Below are 14,438 nucleotides of genomic sequence, written 5' to 3'. Positions count from 1 at the left end.
ACTAGATGCATACCGGACCCAACAATCCACCACAAGTCGTCCCAAAACTGCTAGCAAATTGATATACATTAGTTATTTGCTTGAACTTCCCAAATACTCTTTGTCAAATCGATGTGGGATGTTACAAAAACCCCCTTTTATATGCTCGATGTCCTCATCGAGTCCATAATCAAACTTACGAAATCCCGGCAGCGCCTTTGCACTTCCGGGCGGGTAGAGCTCTGATACCATATGGGACAAGTCGGGTCAACTCCCGGGTCGTTTCCAAAAGTCGGGTCAAATTCTAAATTCCGAAACCAAAAATAAGCCGAAATAAACTGGCCCAATTGCAGCAACTTGGGTAATCCACGAGCCCACCACATGCCCCCAAAAGATCATGATTTGTTGGTGCAATTAGTAGTATTACTTATATTTATAAACTGAACTAAAGTCTCCACAATTCTGTACGACTGGGTGTTACAACTTACAAAGTTAATCGAAATTATTGTTAAATTTATTAACTTTAATATTAACACATATATGAAAAGTGAATTGTTATCATTGTGTTTTTTTTTGTTTTTTATTTAAGATGCTATCTATGTAGTACAATCATATATGTGTCATATATATGTGTAACTATTCTAAATATAATATAAAATCATAATTAGTTTCATTGACAAGGGAGTAACTTATTATTGCATAACTAGCCCTAAAACCCGTGCAAGGCACAGGAACAGTATCTAGTAATTTGATTTTTATAGAGATTAGTTTTTGTTTTTGAATAATTTGATGCGACCAGTTTAATATTTTAAAATTTAAGATGATTGTTGATATATATATTTTATGAACATTTAGTTATTTTATGGTCTTGACTATCGCTCTAACTTTCTAATATTATCGTGATCAACAATAAAATGTATGCTACCATTTTACATCAATTTTAAGAATTTTACTTGTTTGAACAATTTTATTTGACTTAAATTTTCATATTTCTCCATCCATGCTACAACAGCTTCAAGTTCGAATCTCGTCAACAACATATCATAATAAATTATTAATTCAAACACATATAAGAAAATTATTAACAATTGTAATACACACCTGCATCGCACGGGTTATTAGCCAGTATATTATTAAAGCTAAATATGAAAAAAAATTGATCGTCGGTTTGTAGTCAGTACGGTGAGTTATAACCGTTAAATCACTTGATTAAATTGACCACAATTGTTAGATTTAATTTTCTATATTTTTACATCTATGCCACTAAAGGTTAAGGGTTCGAATCCGGTCAACAACATATCCAAATAAATTATTAATTTTAACACATATAAGAAAATTATTAGCAATTTAAATACACACAAGTATATATCATACGAGTTATAAGTTAGTATATCGTAATCGACAATATAATATATATAGTTATAGTCAGTTATATTCTGCTCTAAAGTAGAGAATAAAAAGTATGTTTTACACGGCTTTACATGTATTTAAGTGATATAAGATACCGTATTCGCAATGACCTACTACATGTCAAATACAATATTTAAGTATATCATCTAAATTATAGAAATTAACTTGACAAAGATGATTCCCATAAAAATTGTACCACCAAAAGCAAGAAAAACAAATATACACTCATTATTCTAATCAAATCTAAGACGGACGATTTGTACTTTCGACATATTTGATCAATAGTGCAAATGATCAGTACAACTCATACATTTATGTACAGTCGAGTCATCTACATTATTTTTAAATTTTATCTTGTATAAACAGAAATTCATGTTTTAATTCATTAAGTTTGTTTGTAAATTTTAATAATCATATAATATATTTAAAACGAAACATAATCCAATTATTAGACTAAAAAAGATGTATAATTTAAATGAAAACTAATTTAAAGATAAGTTACGACTACTTAATTATATGATATGGGGAAAGAATGACCATTTCTTCATATATTTTTTTCATAAATCTTGACACACAAAATTGATTTTTGTTATTTTAATCTTATAGGCTAGTTCAGTATGTATATATCATTTTTGTATTTTCAATCATAACAATTATACCAATTTTCGTTTCTCATTCTATAGATGATTTTACTTGATTTTTCACCCATTGGAAAAATTTCAGTCAAACATATTTTGTCTATGAATCTGATTAATCATCTATTCATGATTGAAGTTTTAATTACTAAATATATAGATATTATCATATCTACGTACACGTACATGATAAAATACTAATTAATATTCAATTATAGTGCTTTATATAAGCGAAATGCGAGTGAATGTAACGTTATTGGCCATATGCTGCATTCGAGAATGCATCTTTTTCAAAAGCAACCATCATTTAAATATAAAATGATATATTAGCACATATCGGGTTAGGGGTGAGCAAAACCGAACCAAACCGAACCGGACCGTACAATTTCGGTTCGGTTCGGTTTGAAATTTTTTAAAACTCCGGTTAGTTCGGTTTTCGGTTATAACCGAACTAAAAGTTCGGTTCGGCCCGGTTTCAGAAAAACAAAACTTTGGTTTAACCGAAATAACCGAAGTTTTATATATATATATATATATTTTAAATTATATTTATATATAATATATAATATAAATAATATTTGTATACATTACAGATACTTTCCTCTCTTAACAGTCAACTCTTATAACCTAAATCGGCTAATCTCTATCCATCTGCTATCAGCCACCGCCCCTAACTCCCAAGCCCGACGCAAGACTCCCAAGCCCCGCGCCTTGCGCCGTGACCACGACACCACCTGACTTCAAGTTCCGATTCAGATTGCAGCATTGTTGGCCAGTATTGATGTTTTCACTTTTCATTTCTTTCATTAAATATTTGACATTCAAGTGTAAAAGACCCAAGTTTAAAACTGATTTGTGTTGCTACTGCATTGCTATGGAAGTTTATGACTTTATGTAGAATTTTTTTTTATATAAAATTCGGTTTTAACCGAACCGAACCGAAAAAACCGAAGTAATTTCGGTTCGGTTTGGTTTTAACGACAAGTACGGTTCGGTTCGGTTCCAAAAAATATGAAAGTTTGGTTTTCGGTTAGTTCGGTTCGGTTCGGTTTTCGACCGAACCGACCGTTTGCTCAGCCCTATATCGGGTCGAATTCATGTACTATTTCCGCAACTGTTTCTTTTAAAGGAGACTGAGACAAATTATTCTTAAATAATATATTTTCAGAATTTACGATTTTCAATTCAGTCACTTTTATGACACAAAAAATTATCTCTATAAATAAAAAATAGACTATAAATCATATATTATAAATTTATATTATTATATGATATATTATATATTAATAAATATAAAAAACAAAATCATTATTGAAAATTGATGGTATTTAAGTCTGTCTAAATAAAATATCAAATATTCTTTTGTTCACATGACATATACATATTATATGTATTATATTAGAATACAAATATCATTTGACATAGTGGTAAAAAAGAAGTAAAGGTTAGTGGATTCATGAAATTCAATTTTATCAAATTACAAGAATAAATTAGTCTTTTCAAATGAATTAAATGTCTCGCGATTTAAATTATTAGTTTAATTTAGTATGTGTGCGCGCGCGCGAATAATTTTCTTAGTATTTCATGTGTATTTTAAACATGAATATATTAGACATACTTGTATTTTGAAATTTTAATCGGTTTCATAAGGTATGAATAATTTAAAAATAGATGATTTTGATGTCAATATAGTTAGCTCAAAAACAATCATGTTGAAACGTTTTAGATGTCTAGACAATTTGAATTTATGAATTGAAATAAATTTAAATATTAACTTATTTAAGTTCTATTAACTCTTTCAACTTATTAAGTTTCTCAAAATAAAATATTAAATATTCTTTTGTTCACACGACGCATACATATTATATGTATGATAGTAAAACACAAATGTCAAGTTAGCGCAATGGTATGAAAGAAGTGGATGTTAGTGGCTGCACCTTAGTTCGATTCCTTGAAACCACAATTTTTTTAACAAATATTAGACAGAGGGATAAATTAGTCTTTTCACACGAATAAAAAGTCTCATAATAAAATTGCTGCCCCATGTTGGGCTATTATTATTACTAGGAAATTTTGCCCGCGCTTCGCGTGCGGGAACCCTTGTTAAAATTGATTAATTTTATTATTGTGATTAAACTGAAAATAATGGTATAAAATTGTGTAGGATACAACATTAATATTAGTTGTGAAACAAACCATAAAATGAAGAAAACCCTGAAATGCAGGTCGGACTCTTTTAAAACTATGGATTGAAGTTAGACTGTACGCACCGGCTAGGTACCAGGAACCTAGATAGCATGTTAAAAACTTTGTGCAGGAAATAGTTGAAGAGAAGCGCACCCATTGTTATTTAATTACTTTTTTGTTTAGTTATATTTTTTGTTTCAAGGTCGTTAACCATGTAGTCGAATGGATTATGCAGAACCTTTGAGAATCTAGTTCACTCGTTATATATAAAAACCATAAAGGAAGAACCTCATTGGAAATAACATGTAAATGTCAAGCAACCAACTCTGAATTGAAAAATGCAAAAGTATTATGAAAATAGTTTCAGCCATATGAGTTCCGTCGAAAACTCTGGTAAAGTGTTCATCGTACTTGTAATCCAAGATGCATTATTGATCCACTACGGGCTTTGATCCTCGATTTCGACCAATCTACATAAATATAGGTATTGTCATTGTAAGCATATCAATGCACTCTGGAAAAATGCAAAAATATGGCTCAAATGCAAACATATTTGTGGATTAAAAAGGGAAATTAAGGATACCTCTCCCTTAACTCAAAAATATCGGGATACTCCAGATTAACATAAACTTTTGACCCTGGCAAACTGGTTATACAGAACCTTCCTGCAGTGAATAATATAGATCTAGAAAAACATAAGTGATGTAGAATACGAAATTCCGATTTAATTAAGCTATATTATTAATATATATATTTCTGGAAACTACCTCGGTGCTGACTAATCCTCACACACGCGAGGATAACGATTATTGGAGTATGCAAGTCATGTCCATAAAGTGAAGCAGTAATCTCATTGGGTAGTCCGACAAAACAGACCGAATGTGAGACGCTGCAGGCAATTGTAAAAAGATTGACATGTTATACCATGCATATTGGAAAAGACGTTCAGAGGTGAACTAATGGGATATTCTGATGAAAAGTAAAGAGATATAATCGTGGAAAAAAGAGTCACCTCCCATCAGATATAGAGAAACGGATGACTTGTCTCATACCGTTATTTGTTTGCGTCATCCGAATAGGCTCAAGTGCTTGGAGGACTCCAATAACATCTACAAAAGTGGTATGTAGACATATATAAAGTATATGGTATAATCTGTTATGAATACGATGTCTGATCCTACCTGCAGCATAAGTGTGCTTTGACTCGGGGTCAATTGGATCAATACGGGTGAATAGATTGGTTAGAGGCACGAGTTCAAATTTATGCAAACGTATAGCAAAGTCATCTTCTGGAATCTGATTCACAGAGGTGGCATGGAGAAAACTAATGCACTTATTCCGGGTGACTGGCCTTAGGGATCCTTGTGGATCAAGGACACTGAAATTTTTGATTATGTAGAGACCACCCTCGAACACATCATGATTAATCTGGTTCCAAATAGCTGGCTCCACACTTGCGTGGATATGTGAGAACTGCATTCATGGGATACATTCAAAATCAGTAGAGGAGATGTGAGAATAAAAAATACTACATAATCTTCACATTTACCAGGCAATCCAGAAGAATCAAGTCCTGGCGAACAACATCACCTTGGTCATCTACCGAAGGCCACATTCTGGTGACCCTCACTTTCAATGTCCAGTTAATTCTACTTGAATCAATAGCCATGATATGGTAGTGTAGGAGAAGTATAAATCGAGTCAACTGACGACATTATATCGCGCAGACTCCTATCAACACATTCAAAAGCATGGCGGTGTTGCATAGGAGCTTCATCCCATATGATGAGACTGGTCTTCTGCAACAACTCAGCGATTTCAGACCCATGTTTTATCCCTGCAGTAGAATGTTGATCCAACTTCAAGGGGATGTGGAATCTTGAGTGAGCGGTCCTACCACCAGGCAACAGCACGGCGGCAATGCCAGAGGATGCAACAGGGAGGACAATTTTGCGTTCCGAACGGAGCCTAGCACATAATGTCTGCCAGAGGAATGTTTTCCCGCATCCTCCACTCCCATGCACAAAGATTAAGCGACCCTGATTTTTATCAATGCTGTCGATAACCGTATTGTAGACATCCCATTGTTCAGTATTCAGTTTTTTAAAATTGGACTCATGCAGCTGCTTCATTTCAATAACATCATAAGAAGTCTCTTCATTGATGAGCCTGTTGACATCGCGACAAAGGTACACATCAGAAGGATACGGTATACCCGAGTAATCCCTTATGCTCTTTCCTATATCATTCAAGAGTTTTTCAATCTCTGCGAGCCAAGAATAAGAGGAAAACATATTAGTGTAACATTCGCCACGACCACTACAAATGCAATAAACCTTATCGAAAAGCAAAATTATGAATTGCATTGGTGTATTATTGGAAATAACCTGCAATGGCATAATGCTGGATATCAATGTCAGATAGTTGCAATTCAGGATTGTTAGACGCACGCCTCCTAATCCCCAATATGTCTTCTGACATGGATTTCCAATGTGCATTCCATAGGGCTCCTGGATCCGTGACAGAGCAATAGGCCAAAATATTAACAAACATCTCACGTAGCTGATTTGGCATGGCAGAGTGAGAGTTCTCAAACATTTCATGGTGCCATTGACTATCATTCTCTAACAGTCCAAGTGCCGCACAAGCTTCTTTGAAAGTGTCGTAAACATGGTTGTCAACAGTCCTAACGTCTTGAAAATTTATAGCACCTTTCTTCCTCATTAGAAGCATGCGAAGATAAAGTAGTTCTCCGGCCGTAGCGTGAACCTCCGACAATCGCCCAACAACATCACCCCTCTGTCTTTCTTTCCATCTGCAGACCCTGGGGAGCCAGGTAAAATGTCTCGGAAACTCGTGATATGTATAATTCCGGGCTGTTGGAATTTCTTTGTTTGCAATGAACCAGGCCTCTAGCTTGCTCTTCCTCAAATCGGCACGATCACATACACCTTGTAAGCTTTCACCATCCGTAAAACTAACAGACTTCTCATCCGGGAGATGTACCGGAAGCCTGTCAACGGAAGGCCAACGGGAATGGATGTCAAAGCCAAAGAGTCTCCAGGCTGCTTCTGATGCGCAAACATATCGTCCATCAAGATAATGTTTAACCTCGTCTAAATTGTTTCTTTTACCAGCAGATCTTTGAACCTCTTGGACAGAACCATTGTTTTTTTTAAGCAGCATGGTGGCGTTGTCGTGACCTTTCAAACAGTACTTGAAAAGGTACTTGAGAGACCTTGAGTTGTTGCAAATCTCGATATTGATGTGGCACTGAAATCTTAGAAGAAGTTCACGGTTGTATGGGACGACATATCTGTTATCAAGCTTGACACCCTTCTTCTCGACTGTAAAACCAGTGTCGCATCGGTGATAGATCGGGAAACCAGAATCATCAAACGATGTTCTGGCATTAAACCTGAAAAAAATCATAGTCAGGTTAAATACTGATAGAGAGACCATTATTATTAATTGGACTACAAATTTAAGGCAGCCATTACAGACACGGATGAATCACATAATAGAGACACCATTTTGTGCTGCTTATAAAACTACTCATTTTGTCTTCAAATATTCCCTAAGAACTATGTGAGAGTCTTTATGTTTTTTACCATTCTTGCTTGTATAAGACTCGGTAACTACCGGCTTTCCTTTTCCTGCTATGTGTATATGGCATCAAGAAAATGTAACTCCTTTTTTAATATTGCTGTAGTTGACTTCTAATCTACAAAGTCACAATTTCACTAACACTTCACATCAAAAATTTACTTTTGTATATAATTTCAGAATCTTGTCACACCTAATGGTTCAAAAGACCAACAAAGAACTCTGATGCATCATGGTACATTATAAACACTACAGGGGTATACAGACAAACCTCTTTGGGAAATGTTTAGAGCACTTGTCCTTGACCATACAAGGAGATTGCGTGTTATCCTTCCCACAGGGACCATGTATCATGTAGTTGGACACCGCTGCATGAGCGACGGGATCTTTATCCTTGTCGGGAATCTCTGCAGAAACCATCTTGTCAATGCTCTCGGCAGTTTTAGGTTTGTCAGAATCATTCAACCACACAAGCATATGGACATGTGGTAATCCGCGTTTTTGGAACTCTATAACGTGCATCACTGGTAAAGAAGTGATAAGCAAGGTGAGGAACACAGAATAGTCGTATCTTGGTAGCTAAGTTAGTGTTCATATGATTAATCTAATGAATCAAAAAGGGAACAAAGAGGGTACTCACATCCAATACATCTTCCGAAAAAATTCTGTTTTCTGATAAGGTCAATGAGTTGATCGACCTTAAATTTGAAGACGCGAGCAACTACATCAGGAGCGTCACATATATCGACACCTGGGAGGTGCTTCATCATTTCCTTGATCTCGGGCCACTTTAAGTTGCATGTCATGGTCAAGAACAAAGTCGGATGACCAATGCTCCGACAAAGTGCCAAAGAGTCCTTATAATACTGAGACATGTAGCGTTTACACCCCGTGAATGACGCGGGCAAGATAACACATTTCCCAAGATGAGACGGATCATTGTCTCCCCTGCGAACAACATCCCTAACAGATGTGTATAGATCCGAGCGGATAGTTGTCTGGTTCCTACTTATCCAATCAAGTCTGTACTGTTCCATTGCAGTGAATGCATCAACAACGTACTGCTGCCACAACCTTCCCCCGAGGTGAGGGGTCAAGCCTGATGAAATAATGGAACAACTTAGTAAAACCAAATTAGAGGAGAATCATATCGATGGAGGGATTATATTGATTAGAAAAAACAATGTCACTGACATCAACATCACACAGAATATTAATGTACTGGGCATGAAAAGTTGCATGGTTAAATGTGTTTCTCGATGAGGCGATTGATATGTTGTGACTGTTATGCATACCGCTGCTTTCCAGTGATGGCGGCACATTGGATAAAAACGCTAACAATATTAAATTAATGATAAGTCCTCATCTTGTCCATGTGGTACTTTTTATACAGCACCGATGTAAGAAATACCAGAACCCATAAGTATACGGTAAACCGTGAAGATTTTAAGTATCAGGCAAGTGTTATGAAATACTAATTAAACAGTCTATATGAGGGCATCTGAAAAATGAAACGAACAGGTTTTCACATATATATAGCTGTGGATGCACATTACAACACGTAAAATAAGTTTGATACATATACACGCACACCAATATGGCTTAGTTTTGCTGAAGATATTGATTGTTGGTCTCTGCTTCATATGTTATATCACAGCACTTTACAAAGTTTAATGTTAATTTGACATGACCTCCGCAGCCTATCAGATATGACACCAATATGGCTATATAGGAAGTCAAACTATAAAATAGGTTTGGTAAAGTAATGGAACAAATTAGTAAAACCAAAATTAGAGCAGAATCATATCGATGGAGGGATTATGTAGGACACATACCTTCGTGTGGACGTATCATTAACTTGTAACAGTAATACTCTTTCATGGACACAAACTCCCTGTGTTTCCTATCTGGTTCATCTTCAGACGCCTCATCTGCACTTATATTCCTCCTTTTCGTAATACGCAGTGGAATCTTCGGGTGCCAACCATCCTTACCTTGAGGAAACAGCAATGGGTATTGAAAAGGCATAAAGTGCTTGTCTGTTTCCCAGACTCTCTCAAGACCTTTGCGACGTGTATGTACTATTGTATCTCGCACGCCAGGTGTATCTCCGTTAGGATCGACTATTAACCCTCCGACTTCATTAGAAGGACCTATGATATTTTGCCTGCCATTAGCTGCCTCTGAGGAAATTAGAGTCAAACTAAATTCATCTTGTTGGTTAGATTTGAACCTCTCACGTGCAGTGCAGAATGATTTCACAAGGTGATTGTGCTCATCAAGTAGGGAAATGAGAGTTGCGACTATTTCAGGATCAATGTCATCAGTGTTCGAGCCAATTGCCTTGACCCGGTTGGCCACCTCATTATCCGTACCATATATGTAGAGCTGGCAGAATTTAGGAGATTCGCCATGTGTTGGTAGTAAGCTGCCCATTAGATGTATATTCTGTCCTCGAATCTTGAAGCAGTAGGGAGCATTTCCAGAGTTAATTTTATGATCTATTTTACCACCACTCGAGCACATAGAAAACATGCAGTTGTAAACACGAATGTTTGCTCTGAAGTGTGCTGTTTTGGGACCACCAAAAAGTAAAGATGCAAGCACCGGCGGAGGCTGGTCCTCTGCTGGGAGTGTGACAAAACCATCTCTGCAACAGAGTGAATATGTAGGCTGTGCTGTTTTCCTAGACTTGTTGTTGCGCTCTTCGGACCACATACATGAACCGCATTTGTTGCATGTTCCAGATGGCGGACCGATGTCCATGTAACCTTCCCAAGTGTTCGTATCAGTGTCATTTTCTGTATTTAGTCACTGGTTATATTTTGTAAATGAATAAAGAATCAAGTATGTAAGGCTCAAAATACTCACGGTCATGCATCACGGCTTGTTCCATTGGCTCGTCAACCACCTCTTCGAAGAGGTGTTCAAGATTTTTTCCTCCGAATGCAGAGTAATTACTGTCTGCAAACGCGGTATCAGGCACGGCTGAAAAATAAATAAACATTGACAGGAGTGAGAAAGGCATCAAATTAACGCGCGACTAAACACTCTTACCGTACAAATGTGCACTAGTATAACAACCTGTTGATAATGTTGAGCTGTTGAAGATACCGCTGAAATCAACATGTTTGTAAATGGTTTCGATACTTGGTCCACGACCTCTTCGTCCTAAACATGTATTTTGAATTATACACTCATTATTTTTTTTAATCCAATTAGCAGTTTGCAAATGTGCAAACCTGTAGTTTTTTTGGCCTCGTTTGCCACACGGCTGCGAGAAGTGGACATTACGCCAATTTCAATATCTTTTGAAGACAAAATGCCAGGACATGTTGGGAAATTCAAGCAATAAAAGCGTATTTAATATATAAATACTCGAATACTGGACCAAAATGAGTGGGGTGTGCCGCAGAGCCTGCCGAATTATGTGCGTGTATTGTACTTCACCTGTTAAGCTTGCTTTTCGCCTCTGGTTAAGGACCTTTTCAATGCTTGGACCACGACCTCTGCGACTTTGATCTGTCAACAGGTAACTCTAATAGTGTGAGTGTGGTATAAACTGGTCTAACACAAACAATCAAGTAACATCTGAACATACGTTGAAGTCTCATTAATTATTTTAAATTTTTCAGAACTTAGTGACGACATTAAGCTGAAAGGTAGAAAAGCATACGCGTTACCTCTTTCTTTTGTCCCCGAGACATGGCCAGCAGAAATGTTTAGATCAATGTTACTAAGAGGGGTCTTTGATTTCTTGATTCCACCGTCAAGTCTATAAGACAACGTGCTTGGTGCTGTTGGAACACAAAAGCCAAATAAGTCCAAATTAATATTAAATAATATATGATCTATACCAACTACTTAACCTGAATCGTTCAATTGTAATTTTTTAATCAAGTTTACATTTAATGCTTGGACCATCATCAACGCGCATTTAAACTTTCATCAGGGGTCTCTAAGAATGTTAGTGCGGTAAACCTTGGTCCAAAAGCAAGGTTTTAAACGAAAACCATAACAAACGTGCAACTCTCACATGATACTTAATTTCATCACTGGACAATGACAACCGTAAGATTCAAAACAAAGGGCCTCCTGGTTACCTCTTTCTTGTGCATCATTCACATGGCCAGCAGCAATGTTAGGACCAGTGCTTCCAACAGGGGTACGTTCAGAACCTGTTTGTGGATCATGTTGCAGTTCGAGAATCCGAAATTATATCAATCTTAAAAAGCATCGTATAAGTCTGCATAGAACTTCAAATATCCACTACCGACAATCATTGATTCTTACCTAGGCTCGTTATATGGGAGTTGATATCATGACCATGTCTCCAATTAGAGTGCCAAGTATACATCGGAGTTGCGTTTTTACCTACATAAAATTTGGATTTTCAAAAAAAATAAGATGTAATAGTCAGGAGCATATTCACTGCAGAGATCTTTGTGGAAGCAATATTTAAACTACTGACTGGACGAAACAAAAGGTTGGAGCAGAGATATTTTATCAGGAGCAGAGATATCTTAAACAATTTTTCTAACAATTATCAGGTACAAATATTTTATCCATCAAGAATGACATCAACACTTTTGTATATGAGGAGGCGTCACCTGAGATATTTTGAAGAGACCCTTCGACAGGGGCAAAACCCGGATGAATGGTCATAGATTTCTTGATGTTTTCTGCAGGTTTTTGTGTATCATTCACATGGCCAGCAGTCATGTTAGGAACAGTGCTTCCAACAGGGGTACGTTCAGAACCTGGGACAGACCATGATACAGTTGGTCGTACAAATGCGCATTTCATAGCAAAAAATCATTGTATATATCAATATAAAACTTAAAATATCTATTACCGACAATCAATGATTTTTACCTATGCTTGTTAAATGGGAGTTGATATCATGACCATGATTCCCATTAGAGTGCTCAGTATACATCGGAGTTAGGTTGCTACCTACGTAAAAATTGGATTGTCAAGATAAATAAGATGTAATAGTCAGGAGCGTAGATCTGCAGAGATGTTTGTGGAAGCAATATTGAAACTACAGAATGCACGAAACAAAAGCCTGGAGCAGAGAGTAGCACCTTTGGTTGTGGTTCCCATAACAAATGCCTGGGGTGAATTATGATCAACAGTAGACAAAGGAGACCGATTGGACCCTGCAAGGAACGAAACCAACAGCAACTGGTTATAAACTTAAACTATACTGTTATCTGAAATATATTATATATGAAGAACAACATCAACACACGCGTACATGAGGAGGTGCCACCTGATCTATTCTGAAGAGACCCTTCAACAGGGGCAAAACCTGGAGGATTGGGCCTAGATTTCTTGATGTTTTCTGCACGTTTTTGTAAAAATGAATCGAGCGCCCTCCCGCCTGCATATCCTCGGATGCCTGAAACATAAAAAAATGTGAGTTGCTGGATAAAACACGTGGTGTTCCCCCAGATAGTTGATTGTCACGAAGAATCACCGGAGAATGAACTATCTGAATTGTTCTCTTTGTTTCTTTTACGACTTGGCAAATTAAATCCATCAGCCATCGCTCAATACTCCTTGACACAAAATAACTATGCCACTACAGTGATGTGGTGGGAATCAGCTAATAAACCATCTTCACATATCAGTTTTCTAATCAAGCTTCGAAATAAGTGTTATTCTGTCCGAGATCAGTAGTTGAATCCATGGTACATTAATCTCTTATCACACATAAAATAAATACACCGGAGCCTATCTATTCGATGAGATCATGACTATGCAAAAGTTCTGAATTTTTGAGTTAAACATACAATGAACATGGACAATTGTCTGAGTTAGTGACTTACCATAGTTCCGGACAGGATGATGCCAAATTTGAATCCCTGATTTGCTGCCGCAGTGATTGTCCGTGATTGACGCCTAGTAAGGATTCTTCGAGCAAAGGAAGTCTGATGATAGAGTTGGGAAAGCTGGGTATATACCGGTTATCGAAAATTAAATCGGGTCATGCTTTCAAGTTGTTTAAAGGGTAAAATGCGGGTCAACAGGCTAACCCGTGGGTAAGGATGCTAAACGGGCTGTGCACTCTTTAAAAATATATTGAATATTGATAATAGATAATAGATAGATAATAGATAGATTGATCCTAAGATTTTCAATTCAATCCAATAGCGCATAACCTTTAATTTGATAATTTTGTCCAGTTTAGAGCTTTTTCTCAAATTATAATAAAATATTTGTTTAAATACGTGAAGTCGTACATCGAAGGGGTCGCATAAATTTAGGAGTATTTTTTAAAAATATCTAGGTCAAGCAAGTTTCCAAAAAACACGAAAAATCTAGTTGTCGGTCAAAACCTCTTATGCCAAATAAATTTTTACATGCCTGTGTAACCGAGTCAAACACTTGGAAAGTTGGTTGAAAATTTCATCAAGTCCAGTAGACATTTGAGAGTAATCAACGGAATACTAGTAGTGCGCTGCATTATTTCGAACGGTTTCTATAAAATATTACTACCTCCATCCCAAATTAGATGTTCCCGTTGACTTTGGGCACGTAACTTTAGGTGCATTGACCGTCTACTTCCGAAATTTATTTTTTTATTTTTTCTTTTATAAATGAAAATTTCATATT

General features: G+C 36.4%; 1 protein-coding gene across 1 annotated transcript; it reads right to left on the bottom strand.

The window, feature by feature from the left end:
- Positions 1-5,869: 5,869 nt before the first annotated feature.
- LOC108217360 (uncharacterized) lies at positions 5,870-13,369 on the bottom strand. The gene is made up of 15 exons (XM_017390198.1): positions 13,300-13,369; positions 13,078-13,221; positions 12,866-12,979; positions 12,693-12,773; positions 12,428-12,577; positions 12,111-12,191; positions 11,921-11,995; positions 11,501-11,614; positions 11,268-11,339; positions 10,689-10,805; positions 9,653-10,618; positions 8,458-8,916; positions 8,089-8,341; positions 6,599-7,629; positions 5,870-6,477 (listed from the first exon to the last, which is right to left on the bottom strand). Exons 1-15 carry the CDS (start codon positions 13,367-13,369, stop codon positions 5,870-5,872), a joined length of 4,335 nt encoding a protein of 1,444 aa, XP_017245687.1.
- Between the last annotated feature and the right edge of the window lie 1,069 nt (positions 13,370-14,438).

The sequence above is a fragment of the Daucus carota genome, chromosome 1 (assembly GCF_001625215.2).
Source record: "Daucus carota subsp. sativus chromosome 1, DH1 v3.0, whole genome shotgun sequence".
Classification (NCBI taxonomy): Eukaryota; Viridiplantae; Streptophyta; class Magnoliopsida; order Apiales; family Apiaceae; genus Daucus; species Daucus carota.
Note: the sequence above shows the minus strand (reverse complement) of the source record. Positions and strands in the feature narration are given on the sequence as shown.

What these genes read in the sequence shown, in the direction of transcription:
- LOC108217360 (XM_017390198.1), bottom strand. Translation starts at nt 13,369, where the DNA reads ATGGCTGATGGATTTAATTTGCCAAGTCGTAAAAGAAACAAAGAGAAC. An exon ending in GTCTCTTCAAAATATCTCAG is followed by an intron (nt 12,192 to 12,427) that starts GTGACGCCTCCT and finishes AATTTTATGTAG; the next exon opens with GTAAAAACGCAACTCCGATG. An exon ending in ACAAGCCGTGATGCATGACC is followed by an intron (nt 10,619 to 10,688) that starts GTGAGTATTTTG and finishes GACTAAATACAG; the next exon opens with AAAATGACACTGATACGAAC.